Consider the following 25,423-nt stretch of genomic DNA (forward strand, 5'->3'; position numbering starts at 1 on the left):
ATAAAATTTGGCTGGGTTTTGAGGGGGAGACTTTTTTTCTGTGATGCATGATATGAGCATTCTTCATGATAGGAAATATTCAACAAATAATTGTTTTTTGTGAACCTATTTCTCCGAATCAGCTCTGGATGCTGTGTGATCTGAAAATTCAGTTTGAAAGACACATGAACGAAGGGAAGTACCATTTGGCAGAGCCACTAGTGACGGCGATCTCTGCCTTAAACAAAACAGAAGGTCTCTACAGGTAACGTCAACGCACTTCTGATCTTAACAATGGTTGTCTCACACATGTTTGTTGGAGCTGTAACACCATGTTTACTGATAGGAAAGCTCAAGTTCTGAAGGCTCTCAACCGGAGCACTGAGGCGTACAACATCTTACAGCGGCTGCAGGTGCACTGTGAGAAGACTAAATGTACGGAGGTGGTCATCAGGTAGATAGTCACTTCATTATTTCTGATTATTTGTTTCCTAGAGTGTAGAGTCAACTCACCTAAACTCCTTTTTTGGGGAATTTAACTGACTCACTTATTTCACGGCTCCCATAAATATTTGATGTCATCGGGGGATCATTGTGAGCCACGTTTTATTTTCTCGTCTACATCACTGCCTGTGTATGTCTCATACAGAGTTATGCTTTCTACCGCTGAGCTCCACTGGGAGTCGTCTGGCTTCTCCACAGCGCTTCCTCTCCTCCTGCAGGCCTTGGCTCTGGCTAGACAGCACCACCTACAGTCCCTGGCCTCAGAGACCATCCTCCACCTGGCCTTCACTCAGGTCAACGTCTCAAACACTGCTACGGCTCTCATACATGCAAATCACCAAAGCCTTTTTTTTTTTTTGCAGTGTGGCTGGTGGTTTCTTTACTGTTTTTTGTTTTCTCTCCTTTCTGCAGCTGATGTTGGGGGTTCCTGAGCACGCTCTGAGTGTTCTGCATGAAGCCATTGAGCCTGTTCTGGCCCACGGATCAGTCATGGACAAGGGACGAGCCTTGCTGCTAACTGCCCGCTGTCAGATGGCAGTGGCTGGGTTCAGGCCAAACGGACAAGGGCAAGCAGGTAACAACCTCTACAAACTTCCCCCGCACCGCCACCGAACACTGACACCCTAGCTATTTACACACTGCTGTTTATTGTCTCCCTGCAGATTTGCATTTGGCCGTTTTGGCTGTTGACACGCTAAATGAGTCAGCAGCATATTTCTCTAAGCTGAACTGTAAGGAGCGGCTGCGGGACGTCCACTACCTGCAGGCTCAGCTCCACCGTTCTCTGGGACAAACCTCGCAGTGCAACAAAAGTGCCATGCTCTTCCGGCTGCTGGACCAGGAGCTGCAATCGCCAGCACCACCGGTCTCCATGCGACTGTAGCTGCTCCCTGTCGAGCAACAAACTAGAGTCATCTTGGCTTCTGAAAAGGACACTGCTGAGTGGAGTCACTGCGGTCTTAACACTAGATGGGGACGAAGATCTTTCCTGCTCCGTCGGCACTAAAATATTTAATTTGTAAATATTTAAGCAAATGTGGAACTCTATGCACGTGCTGCCTGGCTAGTATTTAGAGAGGATAATGAAGGTAGTCATAAACAAGGCTGTGTAACGGGAAGAGCCACAATAGATCAGTTGTCTCTTCACTTGTGATCGGGTACAGATTCAAATGATGGCGTGATGACGAACGGAACATGTTTTTCAATACCTCAACCACAGCAACAGTCCAGGTTTGTCAGACAGACATAACGAGCCTTCCAACAGCGTGGTAGAAATGTCTAAAGTTTATCAGGAGCTGTCACAGCTGTGCTGATTTAGCCTCCCCCTTTTGATGAATGAGGGTAATATCACAGTTGGCTACAAGATGAATGTGTTTCAGTGGCCCAGATGATTCATATTTCGCCAGAAGAATAGAGATTAAGCTGGAATCCGGAGGAGGAAATCGTGCTCCCATTTATAATGTAATATCGCCCGTGATGACGTAACACCAGATACTGTATCTGTATTCCACTTACGTCCAACACGGTTTGTGAGAACGATTTCTGGCTGATAACATTACATTCAGGTGTCTCTTGACGGGCATGTAATCCATTACTCACTGCACTTCTTTCAAGAAAATAAACGACTTGTTTCATCTTATTTTTTGTTTTTGTTTAATCCCACGCAAGTGTAGGAATAATGGCGTGGGGCGTGTACGGTATCTGCAGTGGGAACATCTCTACGGTAGAGTTTAGTAATGGGTTCAGTAGTATTTAAAGTTGTCCATATCTTCTTGCACAACCATATCTAACGTGGGGTTTCTGTGTTGACAGAAACTTTCTCTCTCTCTCTGTTTACCATCTGTCTGCAGTTCCCCTGGAAGTTTCTGGTGACCGAGTTAAAGTACAATGTTTGTGTTTGTGTCAGTTACCGCATAAACAAATTACAGTTTTGCTGTAGTAAAAGCAGGCCTGTTTTTAATGTAAATATCCCGCAGAGTTATGTGATACATCCAGCTCTCACAAGTGAGGTTTTGTCACTGTTGCGTGTTGTGATGTTGCTTCAGGCACTGGGTGATATAATACCTGTGTGTCTTGATTACAACTGACATTGTGAGGGCCAGTTCACAGGGTTGGTTCAGGAGTGTAGTTTATTAAAGGAGTGTATGTCAACATAGTTTCTGCTTTTACCCAAAGAGTCTTTATGTCGAGGGTATAATTTGCTGAACTGGGATCCAAACCACTAATTGTTATCCATCAAGTTGCACTAAACCATTTGAAGCAGAAGGTGTAATTTGACGCTGTTGTTTACAAAGTGCTTTTCATGCAGCTGAGCAATTTACAAAGTTGCGAACATTCTACCAACTGTGAGGATATTAAAGCTCTTTTAAACCTGAACGGAGGAAAAAGCAGCTAAAAAAAGTTTTTAAACATTTTTGAGATTGAGGTTTTTACCAAAGGCAACTCTACTTGGTTTTTCATTTTCTCAAAGAGCGCACATGAGTGGAGATATTTACTGAATACTGATTGAAACTCACTGGACAGTGAAAGTAAAACAGGGTCAGTCTCTTCAGGGGTCCTGAGTCCTGCACACGTTTTGTTTGCCTCCTTTTACCGTAATTGAAACACGGTACGAAAAAATGTGTTGTGTTTTCGGTTTGCTTTGTTTGTCGGCAGAATTACGGAAAAACTACTCGCCGGATTTTCACGAAACTCAGTGGAAGGGTGTATCATGAGTCAAGGAAGAACCCATAACATTTCAGAGCAAATCTGAATCACGGAGCGGGTACAAAACAATATATCTTTCCCTTTCTGCGCAGGCCCTTCCAATTGTGTGTGTTTTAGTGCTGAAACAGTGAGCTGATTAATAAGTCGATACAAAGAATTATGCAACACATTTTATAATTGAAAAATCTTTTAAGTTTTTAATCAGTCAAAAATGCCAAACATTCACTGTGCCAGCTGCTTTTCTGTTTTTACTGGGTGTGCCCTGGATTAAATGTATTAATATGTTATTTCCACAATACATGAGGTTCAGTATAAACACTAAATAACAAAATCTGACCAGCCACAAACTAAAAGAAAAGATAGTATATAGTGATTTCATGCCTAATATTCCAGTAACAGAAACACCCACAGGGTCTGTGTGGTCAAATATAACATCTTTGTTCAAAAATGTTTAATAGCAAGCATGGCAACAAACATGGCATAAGAACAATGCATGTTTAGAAAAATATATCTGCAAATGTATTTTTCAGATTACACTATACATTAACTTAACCTCTACTCGATATTAAACATTTACAATTCAAGAGTAATAGTTTCACGATAGAGTCGCGGTAGAAAACGGCACGGGCAGTTTCCTCTAAATGTTTGTTTCAGGATGAACTTACAACCAGGAGAAAGATTTGGGTAGAAACAGGCAAACATTCTGAGGTGTCCTTATTTTTAATTGTTTCATGGGTCTAGTTTTCAATTGATGGTTTGTCACCAGTTTGACAATAAAATAGATGAAAGTACTACATGGACAACCACACGGATTCATACCTGAAAATGCATAGTAATGAAACTTTTCTTATTATTTGCCTAATTATTGATGCTTACTTTGTTTTTTAATATGTTGAATACCATGTCATACATAAAATAAGTCTATCATATAAAGAAGATTGTGTTTTGGGTTTCCCCAAAACATCACCAGTACACAATGGTGATGAAACGGGAGTCAAACTAGGTACAACCTCTTATTTGACTTCCAAACTCGAATGATGCCCAAAAAGATAAAAGTAATGCTGAATAATTGAGTTTGAGTAAAAGAGGTTTTGGTCATTTTCCATGTTTGTGTAAAAGTAAGTAGTGGCTTTGTCTCCATACCTTAAAACACTGCTTCTTCAGTGCAGGCACCTTCTTGTATTGTGGCTCTATCCGAGTGTCTTTGAGGAGACTGTCCAGACTGAGGGGAGCAGAGAAGGTCCCGAAGTCACGGTCAGTATCCTGCTGGATAGCCACCTTTCCTGGGGTCGGACTCCGCACAGAGACGCTCTCCCTGCCGCACCACCGCTTGGACCACGGAGTCTGGAGTCGGCAGCAGCTGTGTTACATGGTTCTTCTGGACCAGACCCTCCAGAACACTCTGCCGTGGTAGAACCATTACACATACACAAACATATAGTCTTTTGCAGGAGGTTATGGTTTTACTGGTCCATGATAGAGATCAATATATTCTATCCATTAATAATGCATTTCTGATTGTTTTCTAATGCCGGCTATATGCCACAAGTCTGTGGCATTATTTCCTACCTTTCTGGCAGCCAGCACACTATGAAAATCAACTTGCATCAATCTGAAACTTGGTTGATATGGAAATCTATCAAAGAACTGTACAGACATGCATTGTGCCCAAAGTTCAGTGTATGAAAAAAAAGAAGCATCAGTATTGCATAACTGAGTAATGTTGTGGGCTGTGTATTTCTTCCTTCGTTTTGAGGATGATATTTTTTAGATGCAAAGTGCATCGATACAAATGTGTTATTGAAGCGAGGGGTTCTTTAAAAGAGGAGTGTCTGATGTGTATCGGTATCGGCTGACTTTCAAGGTTGCAGTTTCCCTATCATGTCAGACGTGGAAAAGTGGTGTGAAATAATCCAGATGAGAGCTGGGATTGCTCTTTGTCGTTACATCTAGATTCTTGAATACAATCTGAGAGACTAAAGACAAATAAACACTTATTAAGTGAAAGTATTGTTATCTCAAGTTTCAAGTCTTTGGAAGTTTATTTTCATACTGACATGAATTGAAACGACTGGTTGCCTGTGCTGTAGGAAATCAATCAAAAAACAAACGCATGGTTTGCTTTTTAAAAAATTGCAGTCTTGTAGTCAAATGAGTAGCCTGTGTAGTGACTCTTCAACAGCTGTTAAGCCATTCCATATGTTCAAAATGTTGTTTTGCATTATACGTCTCAATGGGTGACCCACCTTTTCAAAGCCCTGCTCCACTACTGTCATATTTGGGTTGAGCTGATTGTGAACTCGCGGCTCTGTCACAGCTTTCTTTAGGTCATAGTTGAAGAACAAGGAGTTCAGGATGACCTGTTTCAGCCAGAAAAAAAAATGACATTTAGTTTCAAATACCTGACTGTGTGTGTGTTGGCTGCCGGATTGAAATGATGTCTGTGAATGAATCAGACTTACTAAGGCGGTGGCTGTGGTGATTTTTGTGCCCCCAGACGCTCCTACAACCATTTTCACTTTGTTGTCTTTGTCAAAGATGATCGTCGGACACATGGAAGACAGAGGCCTCTTGCCTGCAACAGATAAACAGAATGTGGCTGCGACTGCTTGATTGATAAATGTTTACTTTTTTCCTCGTGGTTTGATCGTCCACGTGCAGAATTTGCACAGCTAAAAACTGCCACGTTGATTTGACACACTTTTTAAATATGACTGTAAACAAAGAACAGCAGTGAGTCACAGTAGGAGGATGCTGCTAGTGAGCTAAAGCTATCAGAGTTCCTGACAATGACAAATGCAGGAACAAGTGAAAGCATGGTGGAAGCATCACCTCTGCATCATCCTCACTAGAGGGAGGGTCATCCTCTTTGTCATCGTGGAAACAAGGGGTTTCATTTAAAAAAACATTGCTATCCATCAACACAGACATGTGTCCAAAAGTCATAACCAAAACTGGGGGTTGTAGTAATACGAGTGTGATAACTCAGTCCAGCCACACCTGGTTGAATGAAATTGTTCGGTGAAGGAGGGATTCCAAACCCGTTGGTCATGTACGGAGAGCTGAAGTCGTCCATTTCATCGTTAAAAATGATTCCAGTTGATCGAGACATGACTTTGGAACCAAAGCTGGGGAAATAAAACAGCTTTTCAATGAGTGATCAATAATCTGCCTGACAGGAAATATTTGTCTGAAAGTTTGACTTCTTACTATAAATTGATGGTGCTGGTGGCTGCCACGGCGCTTCCGTCCTCAGCTATGACTGACAGGTGAGCCGTCCCGTGGTTGTCTGGGACAAAGTAGTCCGGCTCGTAGTAGCTGTCTGGGTGGGTGGTGTCATCTGTAATTTTACTCCTTATGCCATCAGCAAAGTAGTCTGAAGTCATGTTTAGAATGAGCTGATGGGAGCAAAACAAGTCAGTCCCAGAGGAGAAGCTCATCACGTGAAAATGACAAACGGTAAACAATAGCTTAGCACTCTTCCTGGCCTTTGTAACAATACAGCAAACACTGTCTTAATCTTCTCAAATCAGGACTAAATAAAGGCACGAGGGATTTCCCACCCACTCTTATAGAATTGCCCAGTGGAGACAGCGGTGATCATATGGAGTATACAGTGAAGCTTGAAAGCTCTAAAGTAAATTATTGACGTGTAATAATAATATGTCTTACATCGGTAATATTGAGATAACGTGGGTCCCCGAGTCTGCTCCTCTTGGCATAAGCGAAACGGAAAGCCTCTACGATTCGATGGTACGTCAGAGTCTTTTTCTCTGCTGTAGAAACACTTGTGCCGGTGAAGTTGTACCCTGAAAAATACCCACAGGAAAGAATCACATTGTCTGTGTCTAATCAGGTAATGAACATTCTCCATCATGGTGCTAAACACCCGTTTCAGTCGGTGGCAGGTCATTAAACTAAGAATTCTCTATTCAAATAGCAACACGAATCCTTTCAGCCATATGAATATGGCACCATGTTCCTCCAGATTCATTTATGAATACATTAAATCTCATCGCTCATTTGAAATTAATGATGCCACTTTTTATTTAAAGCGTGACTAAAGATTCTCGGCCTGAACAGATGGGTTGTTGATGGTGAATTAAATTTGGCAAGCAGAACTGAGTCGCATCTCTGTTGTCTGCTTCCAAAACAGGCGGAGAAACAATCCAGGGACGACCTGGGGAAACCTGACATCCTTTCTTCCACATGGCTACACAACAAGCACTTGGCCAGGCTGCTCACCATCCACTATGTTGAGTATGAGTGCCAGCACAGGGCCACTGGAGGGGGCGTCTGGGACATGCATGGTGTATTCCCCAACGTTCAGCTTCAGAGGGTTCTCATTCAGCACAGGTTGGTACTCCAACAAATCATCCAGGGAGATAATGCCTCCTGCAACGAGCACAGTAGTGTGAATTGAAAGTGAGGAATAATGCTCAAATTAATGATTTAAGTCTTAGAAGAATTAATAAATAGTTGGAGTTCTGTAGTGTGCAGTTTGGTTATTAGTGTATTCACAATTTCTTAATACAACAATGAAGAATAACACAACATAAGACCTGCTGCCTGGATGTCCTCAACGATGCTTCGTGCCATAGAGCCGTTATAAAACACATCAGGCCCCTCTTCTGCTATTCTTTGGTAAGTGTCGGCCAGCCTTGGAAATCTAACAATATCGTTTTCCCTCAGTATGTTTTTTTGAGAATCGCAAAACACCTCACTGGAAGATAACAAAGAAAAAAAAGTAGGAAACCAGTTAAATTGTTGGTGTTTGAGCCTGTAGAAAATTAAAGCCACTACTAGTACATGTCAGTCCATTGAATAGGAAGCTACCATGGATGTATTAAGAGAGGTGGATACTGCACTGCTCATCAACTTTGCTGCCAATTTGCTCCTGTGGCCACTCACGGTACTGCAGCTAAAATATCCCCTGCGGCTCTTAAAGCATTTTCCCCTCAAATGAATGGCCGCCATCTTGGAGTCCAGTATCCAGTTCTTGTAATACATCCATTGTAGCCGGGAGAAGATTAACTTGAAGAAAATAAGAGTACTGCCCAAAATATCTAACTATTCCTTTTACGTTGTCAGCATAAATTATTGTACTATATTCAGTCATTAGAAAATGCAGCAGAGTTAGTGAAGCCACAAATCGGTTAAAACTCTTCACCCTCACCACATGTTGGCATCTCCTTGAATAGAATCTTTGCTCCTGGAGATGGCATGAGCCAAAGCTTTTCCTATAGGGAAGCCATCTCGAGCCAAAGCAATGCTGGGCTCAAACAGGTCCTTCCATGGCAGCCTGCCATGCCTCTTGTGGGCCATCTCGTAACCACGGATCTCCCCGGGAATGGCTATGGACAATCCACCTGTCGTGTAGAAACAGCAGAGCCACAATTTTGAAATTCACAAGCTCTTTCCTTCTGGTCCCTGTCTGACTTGTAGGATCAGCATACTGAGAGACAGAATTTAGTTTTTTTTATTGTTATGTAACCAGCAGCAGACACAAGGAGAAGATATAGCAAAGTTGTTAACATTCAAGAGGAGCTGGATGGGTGGATTTGGGACTATAATATTTATCCTCTCTAAATCCCTCTCTAGCTCTGATACAACATTAGAGTGGAGTTGCAGTAGCTGCAACAGCTTTACAGGACACAGTTAATCTTTTTCTCCTCTGTGCCTGGGAAATACTCCAGCAGCTCAAGGCAAGTAGGCTACCTGTACGAGAAAGCTTGGTGTTGTTGCCAAACATGTCCTCGGTGGCATTCATGGGCGCCGCCTCCCTCGCGTCGATGGTTTCCACCTTCCCTGTTGAGCAGAAAATGAGGACAAATTGCAGATTGTGTTTTTGCTCAGCTACCATCCGTTGAGAAGTTGTAACTCACCTGTGGAAGCGTCATAGATAACAAAGAAGAGCCCTCCTCCGATGCCCATGCTGTGAGCGTTCAAAAGGCCGACACATAGCAAGGCAGCGATAGAAGCGTCCACGGCTGAACCGTTTTTCTTCAAAATGTCCCTGAAAAGAACATGAATACACTCACATATGCTCAGGCAGAAAACCGAGCATACAACTGTTTGTCACATTTGCAAAACAAAAGTCTTCTTACCTCCCTACTTCTGAACACTTTCCAGCATCAGCAGCCACAGCAGCCTTTGAGTAGAAGTGGTCCGAGGGGGGAGCCGTGTTTTTCTTCCCCAAGCCCATGAACACCCCCAGGAACAGGCTCACTGCAGCCACCAGAAGGACCACCAGACCAGCAATCAGGGACTTCCCAACCATTTTCCTGTCCAGGAAAATCAGCACACCTCACAGTCAGACAGAATCCTTCAGCTCAGAAACAAGTGTCCTCTCCTCCAAGCAACACCGAGCATTTTCAGAGCCAAACCTTAACACAAATAACAATGGGAGAGCAGGAGGGTCACTCACCGTTGGTGTGTTGCACCGATAGATAGAAAATATTGGACAAAAAGAAGGCAGAAGAAGGGAGTTGGCCATTCAGCTGACTCTGTGTGTGTCAGCGTGGTGACAAGGTGTTTTTATGACCAGCTTCACTCATTGGTGATGATGTGAACATGACGTGTCATCTTAGCTCAGGTATCGCACTGGATAATAAGCATGTGCTTTATTTGTACATGTTTTTGCACGTTACAGGCAAAATAATTGACTTATACTCTCAAGGTGGCGCCGCAAATTGCAGCCTAAGTGTTGCGCTCTCTAGTACCTTTTCTGTTTGTTTATTCAGTTTTTTCTGGTTACATTCACCAGAGGGAAAATTTTGGACCTCCGACTTGGGCTGCGGTCCAATAGTCTTTTTTAGCTTAGGAAGGTTCCTGAGTTAAAAGACCTGGAAGTATCCAAGTGGCAGCCATGATAAGAGCTGGTCAAACTCTCTAAATGCTAAGGAAAGGTGCTTCAATGCTTCTTTTCTTATCTCTTTCAGCCTACTGTACATCCTTTACGAAAGAAAAGGACTTACAACATTTAAGCGACGCACCATTCGGCCGTCAACAACATCCGCCATTGCTGTTTAATTGTACATTATGGATAAATTGAAAACATCCTTCTTAGGAGGTGTGAGTTTGTCACAGGGCTCATTTTCTACGTGTTGAGTGTAAGAGCAGTCGGACTCTCTTAGCACTGCGGTTGCATTTTCCTAAGTGCTTATGAATTCTCCTTCAACTTTCCTTGACCCCATGATGTTTTCCATAGAGGTCAAGGAAAAGTGGTTTGGAAAAAACATAGGATGGGATTTTTTATTCGACCATGTCCATAGAGAGAAAGGTACATAGAGGAAGATGGGGATGATCGCAAAGGTTAAGTAAGATTTCCTCTGTAATGTTTGAGCTCTTAGAAACATTAGCCAGGAAGTGATAAGGTTTGGAATTCTTGCACATTATATTCATTTTTTTTAAATGATGGATGCCTTCCTTTCCTCACTTTGGAGTTTTTCTTTGTAGTCCTCTCTAACCTTCCATTTCACGCTGATTTCAATCTGGCAGGCGATGCCAAAGTGAAGGTGAGAATGATCTGTTTACAGATGCCAGCAGCATTCATCCCTGACTCAAGACTCTGTTTGATTGGCTCAGCCGGCAGCGTTGCCATGCTCAGTAGCCGTGTCACAGTCTATTTGGCTTATTCTTCAGGCGTCCTCTGAGCGTTTGAAAAGCCTGAGCCTTCGCCCAGAAGCGCAGGTCCAATCTGACATTATCGGTGACAGGAACTTCTAAACAGCAAATACCCATCTGTGGTACCTCACCTAATCCTGCCTGCACTCCTGTTTCTGGGCCACTCTGATAAAGCACTGTCAAGGGAGCCTGTGGGCTGCTGCTGCTGCTGTGATTGTGTCCAAATCGAATCACTATTATCCGGTTCTGGATCTTCCAGGTTCCCAGCCGCTCCAAGGAGGGGAATTTATTTAATGGACAGAGCTGATTTATAGCGGAAGACGACAATTACATATCTGTTTGTTGCAGATCACAAAAGCCTTCCTTCAGCCTTTGTGTGTACGTCACTGTTGCTGCACGGGGGTTGTTTTATGAAATATTAGCTGGAGCTTGTTCATATTTTCATCCCTCAGCTAGAAGCATATTTAATTTTGACTTTTCTGCTAGGGATACAGTCTCACCCGCCAGGTCTCCCTCCAGGTGTTTTCACACAATACAGGGGAAGGCTTGTCTGTGCCTATATACTCGGCAGTAAATCAAATCACACACTGCTGTTGTTCCTCTGTGACAGGTGAAACGCAGCCTGCAGAAACAGAGCGATGGCCACAACTGAAAAGGGGGTGATGTCATGTGTTTGTGTGGGTGTCTGCAATCCTTTAATAATACAAAGTCATAGACAGGCTCTGTTGTGTGTGCTGCACCTACTTTGCGGTTCATGGTCAGCGTCTTAACCCCTAAACTAAGGGGACACCCCTATTACAATGTTTTGCTGCTCACGGTTGCTCTTCATGATTTGTGTGCTATCTTGAGAATGTTGATTTCACTGCCCTATGTTGTTACTTTATAGCCTTTCACTTAATTGGTTTTTAAACATCTTGCCAAAAGAATGCAGTTGAATCTTAGCCAGCTTGCTAACCTTAGCACATTTACAGAATGATGTGTGCTGTGGTTTTAAATAAAGAAAATGAGAAAATCCACCCACTCATTGACTTATTTCAAGAGGCACAAAGTTAAAACTAATCATCAAAGTTATCTAGCGGTGAGGTTTCAGATTGCAACCAAAGTAAACTTCTGTTGTGTGACAAGCCCGTAGGAGAACTACGGCGGCCGATGCAAAAACGTGAATGTCCCTATCTGGAGCAGTGTTTGGTTTGTCTGTTCTGGGCTTCTGTAGAAACACAAAGAGATATATGTTTTTAAAGAATGGTCAAAATTGAAGCAGCAGAGGCCGAGATATTCTGACTTTAGTCCGTAGTTTGGGTCAAGCGCCTGAAAACTAGGATCATACATTTCCCACAGTGCAACACAATATATTTCATGAGCCTCCTAAATGACCACGTCTTTCAAACCTCCAGTTTTTAACGCAAGTTTTCTGTTAAAGTCTCAAGCCCAAGCTGGGATAACCCTAATGACATCATCTGGGCTGTTTTTCTCCCTCCAGAGCCACAGACAATATTATACAGCTGTTTGTACAGACTGAGTATATCTCCTTACTCATCACACAACCCCTCGGACTCTTGCAAATCTTGCGCCTATACGAGGATCCCAGATAGGGAACACTGCTCTGTCCGGTTGTTGTAGCACTCTGACATTGGATTCTCACTGTGCTTTAATAGCATTGATGGCACAGCACGATCCTTTGGATAACACCAACCTAAACAAAAAGGTCACATAAGAGCAGGAAAGACAGTTCTGTCTAGCATGTGTTTTAAAAATGAGTTATTTCATCAGCATTGCTTCAAGAGTCAACATTCTGACAAAACTAATTCATAGTATGGTGGTGATTCATTACATTAATGGTGCCAGACAATCATAATTACAACCTATAGGAAAATATACAGCAGGCAGGGTCCAGGGAGGATACAGTGGTGCAGGGGAAAGCTTAAGAAGAGAGCATCAACCCCCTCCCCGCCCCCTGCTCCACTCAATAACTGTACACACGTCATATCAGAAAATAAGGTCAAACCAGGATCAAAGTCCTTCAAGCCACAATGATGGGACCTACAGCAGGATGCATATTAAGTTCTCCCACAAATTACCCTTTAGGGTCCAAGGACCAAGATAATTCACATGACAGGAACACACTCTGGGACATGGACGTAGTTCAAATAATGACAGTGGCTTAGTGGAGTTGACAAGTGCAAACAGGATTTGACAGCTTGTGCAATGGCTAAGGGACAACAGGTTTGCCAAAAGACAAGTTGATATTTGTACTGGGCCAATGACAAAGCACATATTATTGGGCATCTGGGTAAATAAGGAACAAGCTGCAACTTTAGTGTCTTAATTTCTAGTCATCTGGAGGACTTCAGCATGATTTATCTGATTGTGCATTTGTCACATGGTTGTCTAAGATATAACAACACTGACATCTTTTTTTTTTGTTGTTGTTGTTTTTATCCTCCCTTGTAGCTGATCGTAACAGAGTGTAATTTCAAGCATTGGAAGAGAGATGCGTAGCGGGCATCTGATTGGTCGGACGCTCCACGTTGCTCAAATCTAAACAGCAGCGTAAAGCAGAGACAGCCAGCGGATGAAGCAGCCGGAGCATCCTCATCATCCGAGCCAAGCGCACGTAGCCCGCGGTGGGGAAAAAAATAAATCAAAATAGCAATGTGTGCCGGGTGCACGAGAGAGTGGTGATAAATTAGACTGTCGAGGTTCTGCACGCAGCGCCAGACAACACGGTGCTGTATTTCTGCCCTCCGCCACTGAGGTGCATCTAACAAAAACTAGGTCTGATCATGGGTTCCTCTTGGTAATATTGTCTGAGCTGCAACACAAACGCCGCCTGCATCTGTAGAAAAACAACACAATGGGCTCCAGACTGAGCAGGCAGAGCAGCCTGGACAATGAGAATTTCTCCAAAAAGCGACGCAAGCTTCTAGATGGCTCCGGAGAGAGCGACGTCAGGGGCAGCCGAGGCGGCGGGGACTTTCTGTTTGCGATGATGCTGAAATCAGACAAACTGCCTGGGATGCTGCGGAGGACCAACCACAGCCCGTACATCAGGCGAGTGACGTGGATCAAAGAGATACAGAAGCTGCTCCGTGACCGCAGGATGGAGCAGGCAACCGATGTGCTCAAATTACTGAGGAAGGTAAGGAAGATGAAACTGCACACAGCTCGGCCTCAGGGAAGTCAGACCTATTTACATACTGGAGCCTACTTCCTTAAGCCAGCATTGATGCTCACGCAGCCATACATCCTCAAAGCAACAGATGAGAACACGCAGATGTTCATGTGTGTGATTGCACTTTGTTTTGTGCTGCATGCCCTAAGTCTTATAGTTCCACAGGTGCTTTAATCCCCTCCTGCGGGCTCTGCTCTGCACCCCAGCCCTCCTCGCCCCTCGTTTCCCCCTCGAGGTGACTCCGCATGCATGGCCTCTCTGGTTCTGCCACTTCCAGAAGCATTTGTTTTTATAGAAAGTAGGCCACTGTCAGAGCGTTGCACCTGTGACACGCTGTTTCAGTGGCAGACGGTTTGTGACTCACCACAGTGTTCACTCTCACCGAGAGTAAACATGCTCCATGTTGTCATTTGATTTGACGGGATGACCTGCCTCTAAATTAGGACATGGCCAACCAACAAACGGCCATTGCATTATCCCAAATTTCATTGCCTGTGGATGGGATCTTGATGATATATCTATCTATCTATCTATTATGGCCATAGTCTCACCTCTCCTTAGGCTGTTCCTACGTTCCCATTAGAGAGACCTGCCCCCTCCATCCCTCTCCACTACAAATCTCTCTCTCTCTATCTCTATCTCTCTCTCTATCTATTTTTCTCTCGGCAATGGCCTGTGCTCCAGCAGCAACAATGGAAGCCCTGGAGTCCTGTGTTCCACCAAACTAAATATGATTCTTCTCCTAAAGCTTTTATTAACTCTAGGCCTATAAAAAGGTCACAGAAATAATAAATATAGACTGCTGTCATCGCCTTGATAGTGTCACGTGCTAGAGTCAAGTGAAACCCTTGTGATGTTAGGTGATTTTCACTGAAGGATTACTCGTGTTTTTTTGCTTTTTGGCTGAGGACAATCTGTAAAACCCACTGCCAAAACCACAGTTGTTTTAAAGAGCTCCAGCAGTATATCTTCACTTGACCGTAACAGTACTTTTAAGTAGGTCATGTTGTTGAATATGTTTCACAATGTCCAGCTCCACTATGCTGAGTAAAGGATGTTGGATCTTAATCAGCTGTTTGTTTTTATAGCCTTCTCTTCACCGGCTGTGGGATATGTAGCATCCGACCCGTGTAGAAATATGTAGGTGCATCGAAGATGTGACAGCGAGCCTCATTTGTTTTGCTTGTCCTCAGGCCCCCTCTGTCTTTTAGCTGTCAGCCAATCCTGTTTTAATTACCCCGAAGCCTTGACACAGGAGAGAGTAGAACCTCCTTAATCAAGCGAGGAGATAAACTGGCTGGCCTCGGCTCCATGACAGCTACGTCACAGGGGACATGGGCTCGCTCCTTCTAAATGAGCTTCCTTTTTATTTAATAAGCCTTACTTTATCTTTACTCGCAGCATTGGAGACAGATATCTGAGAGATTCAAATTCAAAAGAGTTTGCAGATTTAATTGGTGTGTGTGTGTGTGTGTGTGTGTGTGTGTGTGTGTGTGTGTGTGTGTGTGTGTGTGTGTGTGTGTGTAACGGTGAGCTCTGCTCCAGATATTGGAAGGATTCATGTCTTCACGTCGCTTGTACATGACAATTGATCGCGTCTAAACTCAGAAGAGAGATATTTTTATACCTTGTTTCTCAAAAGGGCAGAAACCGCTTTTCCCCAGCTTGGGCTCAGTCTGTTTACTGTTGCCCTTGTTAAAAAGGGGAGCCGGTAATATGGAGCTGCCAGCCTCCCACTCAAACTGTCTATTACTATCAATGCTGATTGTGTTCGCGAGAAAAGAATGTGCGTGCGTCTGGATGCAGGTGTGTGCAGGCTGCATGTGCCTGTCTCAAAGGCTTGACTCTCTCATTAAAGATGCATGGGCTGTACAAGTGCTTGTCATATTATGCCTCGTTGGGACCTTGGGGAAGGACATGTTGATGAAGGCGGATTACAGTTCGGTTCACACAGCTGAACTGTCTCGCCACACTCGAAAGGTCATCACAAATCTGATTTTTTTTTCAGTTGGTTTGATTTGTTGCTTTTTTTTTTTTTTTTTTTTTACAGAAGATCCTTTTGGATTTGTCATATTTGTGAGTAAGCTGCAATGACAGCTGTCAGTTCTGACCTCTTTGCCGATGCATTCATGTGCTGCACAAATGTTTCAATCACATGTACTCCCACTGACATATTTCTGTTAGGTAAAAGGAATTATACAAGAATTGTGGTTAGAGAGATACATATGTTTTGAAAATAACATTCAGCCAGGGGATTAAAGGCACTTTTGAGATTTTCAAGGAGGATATGGAAAGATCAGGGATAGTACAACAGTGTCATTTTATAGTTTAGCTTGCATATTCCTTAAAGTATGGAAAGATTACCTCACAAAAAACCTTGCAAACAGTTGGGGCTGTGGCATTTTAAGATATGTGTGGAGTGATGCCATGGTGTTGTGCCAAAACGCAGTGTTCCATGTGATTCCCCCAAGATCTCACATTCCTACTGTAGATGAAAAAGCTCTCCTTTAATGAATATTTAAAACAAAACACTTCTTTTATCTTTCCATCTCGAGTCACATTGCCCTTGACACAGCAGGGCCTTATTTCCATCGCGAATGCATTTTTTTCCTCAGGTCCAAAGTCACACTTTTAGATGCCTGATGATAATTATTGCAGGGTGTTTCTTATGTTTTCACCTTGCTGTGATTGTGATTCATCTCATCTTGTCTGCTTTGGTAGGATCTTGGTTTGGAAGGCACCTCTCTCAATGACATCTTATACAAAAACGCTGCCTTCCTCAACCTGGTGGACCCGATCTCTCACGAGCTGCTGCTCAGCCTGGCTCGAGAGATGCAGTGTCCTAAGAAGGTCAGTCTACTTGGTTCTTCCTTTGCGTAACACTTGCAGAGTATCCACAGAGATCCAGCTTGAAATTGGTATTCTGCAAAACAAAGCTTTCTCCTAAGAATACTCCCCTGATGGTTTCCTTTTGTTAAGTAAGATCAATGAAAATCCAATCAGAGGATGTTATCGACTTGCATTTCTACCGGCGGATGGTGAAAAGAAATCCTTCTGACACATTTTGGCCTACTTATGAACAGCTAGAAATAGGAACATCTATTTAATGTTAATCCGAGATAATTATGTTTCTCTTATTTTCCTTCTGCCATTTTGTTCTATGCACTTTGTTAAATTTATTGAAGTATGTCTTGAGACTTAAACGGGACATGTCAAAGTCATTTTCAGATTCATACTTGTATTTTGGGGTTTTAAGTCCCCCAATCGAAAATGCCCAGTCTGCTCTGACTGGCTAGGAAGATACTATTGGTGCACCTTTGCAAAGGTTGTTTTGTTCTCAAGGGGAGATACTCAGATGGGGGGGGGGGGGGGGTTGTACTCTAATGAACCTGTATGTGACATTGGAGGAGGAGCTAAATCTGAATAGTGAGGAAAAGTCCCGCCCCTTCCTGTGGACCACCATAGTGCGTTATTTTGGGAAAATGATGCATGTTACAATTTTTGGATCCCCTTTGAATCGTGCCATGAATTACACACAGAATGTTTTTAAATTTAAAAGATAATTTTGAAAGTCGGGAATGTCACTTTTTACCTTGGCTAGCTAGCCAGCCAAGGTAACGGCCCTGTTGGTGTTGGTGACGTACATTGTGCGAGAAGAGAGATGTAGTTTACTGAGCGTTTCACACAAAACTAAATGGTTCTTGACTGTCAAAATTATCTTTTAAATTGACAAACATCATATTTGTAATTTATGGCACAATACAAACATTTTACATATTTTTCTGAAAATAAGGTCCCATGAGGGACACCTGAAGGGGAGGGAACTGGGTTAACTTATACCCAAGTGATAAGAAATCAAATAGAACATTAAATAATAAGGCTGTGTTTTGTGCACAAAAATAAATTAATTGCTCAGTATGTCTCAAGAATCAATGGTGAATACTTCATTATTTTTGATGTACCCAATGGCCACCAGCAACCACAACATGGCTAATAAACTGAAATTACCAGTGTTTACCAGTCGCTGTGTTAAATCCCACCCCCCCACCGATGCACACTGCATGTGATTAGATTTTCTTGCTCCAACAAGGCAGGTAAATTGTGTTTTGTTCAGGAGTAGCTCAAGGCGACACAAATAATAACAAACCGTTCTGTTCATGTGAAAGATCTTACGGTTACAGGTGGGTACATTTTGGAAAATTGGGGAAACTTAAAGGCCAGAAAGTGTGAAATAATGAATAGCAAAGATGTTTAGTCTTGAACACACAAGCACAAAATCTCATTTTGAAAGCTGCTGTGTCACTACTGTTGGTCTCTTTGTTCTGCATACCATTGTTATTATCTTTCTGCACTGTTCTACAGGATGCAGACACCAGAAAGTCTTCTGATAAGATTTGCCGACAGCTGATCTACCACCTGACCCCGCACTCAAAGTGGCTGAGGCAGAGCATGTCCAGACGGAAATCCCAGGCCTGGTAAGCCCATCTGTCCAGACATCCAGTCTGTAATAAATCTGCAGCTACGCACAACAGTCAGCAGAGCTCAGCTCCATGTCGAACTGTAGAGATTTCCATCTTTGTAGCTGTCATTGAACTAGGACGGAGCTGGCCACAGGCTGACCTGGAGGGAACACCATGGTAACCACAGCTGTCAGTCATCTTTCTTTTTCAAGTGCTTATAAGGTCCGTCCTGTGGATGTACATTGCCACTGGCCTCTCTCGCTATTAAAAAGTGGCGTAGCAACAAATCTGTCCATCTGTTTGCTGAAGAAAAGCTGGGAGGGTTGTGTTATAATGTAATTATACTCGTCTTGATGAAAGACTGGAATTAGCCTGTGTATCAACTCAGGTGTTGGTTAGTAATGCTATTCATAAACAGGCTATCATAATTCTTTCTCATGTAATTGCTTATTCTGCGGCCGACTAGACGCCACGTACGATGCAATCATTTTCTGAAGGTGAAAACAATGTGAGGATAGAGAAGGAGACAATGGGAACACAATGAGATGAGACGGGTTCATTATGTCTCAGTCTGAGGTATCAACATGCAGTATCAGAGGACAGCAAAGACATAATTGCAGGGATCTGTCAGGAGGACATTATGCGGAGCTGTACACGCAGGGCTTTGTTGTGCTCATGGACGTTTAATTCAGCCCAGAAGAGGAAAGACTGGATTTAACTGACGCTGATAGCGTCTCTAAAAATGGGCAGATACATACGATTGCTAAATTCCTAGCTGAAGGGGGTTTTTTTTTTTTTTTTTACTTCGTCATGTTGTTCGCTTCGTAAACCTGCAGAGAGAGAGAGAGAGACAGTCTGACACTGGCTGAGACAGCAGGAGCAACATCATTAAAACAGAAATCCACCCTAAAACAGAATATTAATAGCCTAAAGAAGATGCTGTGAGCTCTGACAGCTTCGAAATACCTGGTTGCGCAGTTAGTTTTCCATTTATCGTTATGAAAGAGTTCAGCTCAGGTTGTAGTGTATTGTATTGCAGTGTGGGCCCGTAGGGTTGGAAATGTTCAGAGATTGTTTGTTTTTGAAAAAGTTTGACTTTTTTGGAAATACACTTATTTGCTTTCTTGTCCAAAGCTAGAAAAGATAAATGACTCATCTGTACAGTAAATATGAAGCTGCAGCCTACAGACGATTAGCTTAGCTTAGCATACATACTGGAAATTAAGGGAAACAGCTGTCCTGGCTCTGTCGGAAGGTAACAAATTCTGCCTACCAGCACCTCTAAAGCTCACTAAATAAGACAAATATCTGGTTTTAATTTGTATTCTACTGTCAGACAGGGCCAGGCTGCTGTTTCCCCTCATATCCAGTCTTTGTGCTAAGCTAAGCTAACTGTCTCCTGACTGTAGATTCATACTTAGCACACAGACATGAGAGTGGTATCAATCTTCTCGTCTAATTCTCTGCAAACAAAGGTGATTAAGCGTATTTCCCAAAATATTGAATTCTTCCTTCATCAAATAGGGATTTAAATGTCCACATTAAAAGAAAAGCATAAAAAATATTGTTGTAGGGTGGATTTTGTCTCCCTTTAACTTCCATCTTTGTTCAGTTGCAGGCAAACTGCCCTTATCGGTGCAAAAATGCAAAAATCCCACCTCTGAGAGATTTCTCTGTTCCTCAGAGGAAACAGAAACGGCTCAGTCCATTTTAATGCCACCGGATTGTTCATCCCTTCATTATCCAGCATTAGCACTGAACACCGGCCGTTCTGCAGACTGCACACACATTTCTAACTGAAATGCCATACTGAATTAATGTCTGAATCTCACTAATCCTGTTAATCTATCTAACTACTTTATTTGGGTTTTGCTCTAAATGTTTTCTTTTTTTTTTCCACATTAAATGAGAGAGCTTGTCAATAAGCTTTGATGAAAGCAGTGACCCAGAAATGCTGGCGAGGCGCTCACTCCTTTGGGGTAATTTCATGTGAGCATATAAAAATCAGCAACACTTTTGTAACCTTTTTTCTCTTTCTTCCTGTTCAATCAGCCTTTTCTGACCTCGTAATTACTTGGTTCCTTTGTCATCTAAACGCTCAGAAACGAAATAACCAAAACTACCCTTCAGTTGCCGCTGCCTTTTTAGTTTCCACATCACCTGTTCTCAAATTTTGTAGCATAATAGGCATGTTAAAGCTTACTCCGGGGCCCATTAGTAATTTTACTGAGTGATACAGCTTCAGGAAAATACAGAATAAGATGCAGAAAGTACAAAGTGGTCAGCCCAGTTCCTCGGGTTGTCACCAAAACATCGATCAAACAAAAAGATATGGGGCGGATAATTATGTGCAGGAACTGCCTTTGTTGATATGGACTGTGAGCTGTGAGGTTCCTGCACCTTGAAGGACAATGCAGTAGTGTGAGTGTGTCTGTGTGCCACTGCAGCACACTCCTCTATAGTCTTGCGTATATAATGCCTCGTCAAAAGATTTACAAATATAAATGTCAGGGAGCAGATGTGATTAGACTGCTCATCTCGTGTCTCTCCTGCACAGTTTAGCTTCAGCCATCAGAGGGCTAATACGAATAATAGAGCAAACTGTAAAATGACTCTGCAGAAAACAAAAAGACAATGCAATAAAAGCCCGCGGGGGAAAGCAAAATGCAAATAAAGTCCTGGAAATGACTTATTTCAAAGATGAAATAAAATGGGATGTTACCACCCACCAACTGTTCAACACGTGCATTTTAACATTTAACATTCTGTTCTTATTTTTCCAAATAGCATTTCCCTAAATCTCAATTAGCTTCAGATAACACTCCAGTTATGAATATTTATGTTAATAAATAATGAGAGCGATTCCATTCACGCCAACTGAATTCAAATGCTGCCTCGTTATATTAAATCAATGACACACATAGACTGATGAGCCACACGTCGCGCTTTACACATCACATTAATTGACTACTTAATGGATTATGGATAGATATTTTTTAAGACTTCATGTTTTTTGCGAATAGATTTACTAGCATCCACTATTACTAACATGTTGATGTCATTTGTTTTATTACTGGCTTAAATTCAGCAGTTCATTTGGTGCACGGAGGGATTATTTCTCTCTGCGTGCTGCTTAGAGCATCTACAATAGCAACATATATTAAATGTGATTTTTCTTAATCCACCCATATTTCCTTTTTAATCTGTTTTTATCGCTTACCTATAAACTAGTTCTGTCATATAAACTGAAACCTGATGCCAGTGTTCTTGCGGATCTGAAGACGGCAAAAAGACGTCCGCTAGATGTCCGCTAGACGTTATCAGTGATTTCTGGTGTCAGATTAATCTGGAGGAAGGATAAAAGAGGCTTCCGGAGAGGACGACTTAGACATCCATTTTTTCTGAGCTCAAAAGGATGAGCCTGTCTGACAAAGGAAGAAGTTGTGTGATCAAAACCTATTCACACCTGGAAGGGAGCCAGTGCCAGGCCGCAGTCATTAGGACTTCTGTGCCTCTGGAGAAGATGAGGGTTCTGTCATATAAAAGGCCAGACAATAGAGAGGGGGAGGGCTGTGCTTCACAAGATTTTGATAAAGATAGAGCAGTCCTGATAAATGTCTCATAGATTTCGTACTCAACAGCTGATTAAACTACCTTTTAGGCTTGCTTCATGAGTGGGTTTTAACACTCCTTTTTTTGTGTTTTACAATGAATACAAATGCCCTAAAGCATGATGTTTGTGCTCTTCAAACCATCACCTGCTTCTAAAATGAAGCACTCAATGCTGCTCAGGCTACATCTATTTCAACGGGACCAAAAAACACTGTAAAGCATGACAAGTGACAGGTACTGCAGTGGATGTCGCAGTAAGTCACTGGGTGCCGGAGGATGTTATAATTCACTCTGACACCGAATCAGTGTTACGGGCCACTTCAGTAACAGCTCAAGTTAAACACACCACATCCCTTGCCCTTTTGGAAACAAAAGGCCATCACCGTGTGTAAATAATGCAAAAATATTTTCAGCTGCAATGTAGAGCAATAGCTAACGCTGCAGAAAAGTGTCAGAGTATCACTTGTGTTCACGTTCATCCTCAAATCCTGCTTGTGTTACACAATATCCTCGAAGGGCTTTAAGGTTTACAAAGCCTTGTGCTATGAGTTCATGCACCAAAACACACAGATGTCCTGCACATATCACTCTCTACTCACATATTTGATACAGTTTCCTTCAATGACTGTCATTCACTTTATAAATCACCTCAATATTCTGCGTCACACACAAAAAAACGTTCATATAAAACTAGAAAGCAGCCTGGTTAAACAATCCTCTAAATCAGGGGTCTTCAATGTTTTTCAGGCCAAGGACCCCCAAACTGATAGAGAGATGGAGCAGGGACCCCCGACTATATATATTGTATAAAATTGTGTTTTTATATTAAATGGGCCTAGTACCGTGTATACCTCTTTATTGTGCATTCAATACTAAGCTATTCAAATAATACACAGGTTCATATATTCATGTTTTTATTTTAAACGTGCAAGGTACAGTGAGTAGGGAGGCCGTGCCACTGCCATTTATAAACACACCTTGTCAGCTGATGGACAGATTCATGTTTAGAGAAAACAAATATTATTATTATTTTTTTTTTTTTTTAATTGTCTAATCAACCAAAAATTTTGCGGACCCCCTGTTGAAGACCTCTGGTCTAAATGTGTTATTTTAATAATGGAAAGTGGTTCCAAATGTTTAATCGGCATTGAAAAACAATGTTTGCTTGAGTCATGATGATGAAATTAAAAATCAATGAAGTCACAATGTCTTTATGTGATCCACTAACACTAATGGATCATCAGTGAATGATGTTAATGTTAAATCACAGTTATGTCATATATTCAGTTGTATGCCACCAAATTGGCTGGAATCCAGTTACATAGAAAAGGGCATCATCCTCTCTGAAAGCAGAACAATACCTTTTCTCAAAGATACTGTATTTGAAACTATTTATACTACCCTTCTTGCAAAAACAACAATTATAACACAATTTTCAAAAACTCGCACTCCCATTGCTTTCCTAAAAGCTGATGAAAATTGTGTTTGTGTTATGTAACATCATTCCAGCTCATTTGGTGGCATAGGCTATAAATGAATGTATGAAGTAACTGTTATAAATATAGTAAAAGTTATAATCCTTACTTGATCATCTATTAACTAACGCATGATGTCATAGTGACGGAATCATTTATTAATGGGGAGCAACAAGAATGCATGATACATCATGCATTAGTGAAGCGTTACTGTGTTTTGTAACCTGATCACAATGTGTTATCGGCAATCAAGGAAGTGCAGATTTCATATAAGAAAATAGCAGAAATGTTAAAAAATGCCTGTTTAAAGTGGCAATGTTAGGAAAATAATTCCTGTTTCTGCACTACTTCAGATCCACACACAAACTAACTTGTTCCTTTGCCTGACTTTTCACCAAATGTAAACAACATATGTCAACAAATTGTTGACATCTTGGTCACTAAAAAGAAGCATAGAAGAAACCATGACTTCTTTGGTGGAGATAATAACATCATCTCAACAGAGCATTTCCAAAAGAATAATCTCCTTCCTTTCAGATCTGATAAATATAGTGGCCAAGTAGCTTCTATTCAAGTTTCATATTTTCCTAAATCACATTATAGTTTATCTGTTAAGTACCAAACTGTTGTGGCCCTGTGCTGTAGGGAGCTCTGTCCTTTAAGCTCAAGCTGCTGGCTCGTTCGGATGTTTTGGCTCCTCTGTTTACACTAGTAAATCCCCATGCTGGAGTCTCTGTGTCAGCCTTCCGCTCCGTGCCGGCCCAGTCACCCCCTCCTTTATACAGCACAGGACACATTACATAAAACCAGAGCCTTGTTCCCAAATCACATCCTTTCACCTCACAGCAACAACCTTAACTGGTTTATGTATTGTCAAAGAGTCATCTAAGTAATCTCACTCTCTTTCTCTTCATTGTCCTCAACAGTCTCAAGACAACCCTACAGAAAAAGCTGTGCAGTGACTCGGTCGACCTATCAGGCGTCGCCCTGTCCACCCGCGATGTCCGTCAAGTTGCCTTCTACCTCCAAAACAACAGAGACAGCGTGGTGGCTGTGGACATCAGCTTCACTGAACTCCAGGACGAGAACCTGAAGATTCTCCTGCCCCTTCTCGCATCGTTGCCCAAACTCAGCACCCTGGCTCTGAACGGTAACCGCCTCACCCTGGCTGTACTCAAAGACCTCACAGAGATGCTCAAAGACCCCAAGATGTTCTCCAGCCTGGCCTGGATCGACCTGGGCAACAACGTGGATATTTTTACAATGCCTCAGCCGCTGCTGGTCGCGTTGCGTCGGCGCTGTAGCTTGAAGAGCAGCTTACCAACTATCTACGAGTACACAGAGGGTCAACCCTACTGCTACCACCTGGAGACTTCCATCGAGGAGCCCAGCCTCTATGAGGAGGAAGAGGAGGAGGAGGAAGAAGAGGCGGAGGATAACGAGGATGAGATGGGGAACAAATTTGAACTGGAGCCGTGGAGTTTAGGGGAAAAGCAGCTCTCCAAAGACTTCACCCTTCACTACTGTGAGAGGTGATGGGGAATTCTCACTCTGAGGCTCTTTCAACTGTGGTTGAAACGTCGTCCCACAGCACTCCGTTACCTCCTTCGCCCTCTCGCCCTCACACCACGAGCCCAGTCACCCTTTGAGGCACAAGGGAGACCAGTGCCCACATTGTCTCGTCCCAACATAGCTACCAGGCTATTCCTAACCATCTCTGAGTTAACCCACACAAGACGAAAGTGAAGCGATGACGGCGGACTTACTGTGTTGGTAGATGGTGCTCTTGGGAACAAGGTGCGGTTTCATTGGAGGGGGGCTGGAAGAGTTAATGAAGCGGTGTTCTCTCTCTCTCTCTCTCTCTCTCTCTCTCTCTCTCTCTCTCTCTC

General features: G+C 42.6%; 3 protein-coding genes across 3 annotated transcripts in view; 2 read left to right on the top strand and 1 right to left on the bottom strand.

Annotated features, from left to right (window-relative positions):
* The window catches only part of anapc5 (anaphase promoting complex subunit 5), a 14,999-nt gene extending 10,665 nt beyond the window's left edge, over positions 1-4,334 (top strand). Inside the window, exons 13-17 of the mRNA XM_031849719.1 lie at positions 123-244; positions 326-433; positions 629-776; positions 895-1,057; positions 1,146-4,334. Coding sequence (XP_031705579.1) covers positions 123-244; positions 326-433; positions 629-776; positions 895-1,057; positions 1,146-1,366 — 762 coding nt within the window. The 3' untranslated portion in view covers positions 1,367-4,334. The remainder of the gene's footprint in view (positions 1-122; positions 245-325; positions 434-628; positions 777-894; positions 1,058-1,145) is intronic.
* A 110-nt stretch (positions 4,335-4,444) lies between these two features.
* Positions 4,445-10,792, bottom strand: ggt1a (gamma-glutamyltransferase 1a). Its single transcript, XM_031849373.1, has 13 exons — positions 10,726-10,792; positions 9,297-9,495; positions 9,075-9,205; positions 8,908-8,997; positions 8,366-8,558; positions 7,752-7,912; positions 7,435-7,584; positions 6,862-6,998; positions 6,400-6,587; positions 6,190-6,317; positions 5,652-5,764; positions 5,436-5,549; positions 4,445-4,591 (listed from the first exon to the last, which is right to left on the bottom strand). Exons 1-13 carry the CDS (start codon positions 10,790-10,792, stop codon positions 4,445-4,447), a joined length of 1,818 nt encoding a protein of 605 aa, XP_031705233.1.
* Positions 10,793-13,015: 2,223 nt separating this feature from the next.
* Positions 13,016-25,414, top strand: lrrc75ba (leucine rich repeat containing 75Ba). The gene is made up of 4 exons (XM_031849718.1): positions 13,016-13,954; positions 16,709-16,837; positions 18,350-18,462; positions 24,461-25,414. The coding sequence occupies exons 1-4, from the start codon at positions 13,670-13,672 to the stop codon at positions 25,068-25,070; spliced, it is 1,137 nt and encodes a 378-aa protein (XP_031705578.1). The 5' UTR covers positions 13,016-13,669; the 3' UTR covers positions 25,071-25,414.
* The last annotated feature ends 9 nt before the right edge of the window (positions 25,415-25,423 follow it).

This window comes from Anarrhichthys ocellatus, unplaced genomic scaffold, assembly GCF_004355925.1.
Source record: "Anarrhichthys ocellatus isolate YVR2014 unplaced genomic scaffold, GSC_Weel_1.0 scaffold9, whole genome shotgun sequence".
In the NCBI taxonomy this organism is placed as follows: Eukaryota; Metazoa; Chordata; class Actinopteri; order Perciformes; family Anarhichadidae; genus Anarrhichthys; species Anarrhichthys ocellatus.

Excerpts from the sequence above, each read along its gene's own strand:
- ggt1a (XM_031849373.1), bottom strand. The coding sequence starts at position 10,792 with ATGGCAACGCTGCCGGCTGAGCCAATCAAACAGAGTCTTGAGTCAGGG. Across the intron at positions 9,496-10,725 it reads GATGAATGCTGCTGGCATCT|GTGTGCTGATTTTCCTGGAC; the intron begins GTAAACAGATCA and ends TCTGACTGTGAG. Across the intron at positions 6,999-7,434 it reads CATACTCAACATAGTGGATG|GGTACAACTTCACCGGCACA; the intron begins GTGAGCAGCCTG and ends GGTATTTTTCAG.
- lrrc75ba (XM_031849718.1), top strand. The coding sequence starts at position 13,670 with ATGGGCTCCAGACTGAGCAGGCAGAGCAGCCTGGACAATGAGAATTTC. Across the intron at positions 16,838-18,349 it reads AGATGCAGTGTCCTAAGAAG|GATGCAGACACCAGAAAGTC; the intron begins GTCAGTCTACTT and ends ACTGTTCTACAG. Across the intron at positions 18,463-24,460 it reads AGACGGAAATCCCAGGCCTG|TCTCAAGACAACCCTACAGA; the intron begins GTAAGCCCATCT and ends TGTCCTCAACAG.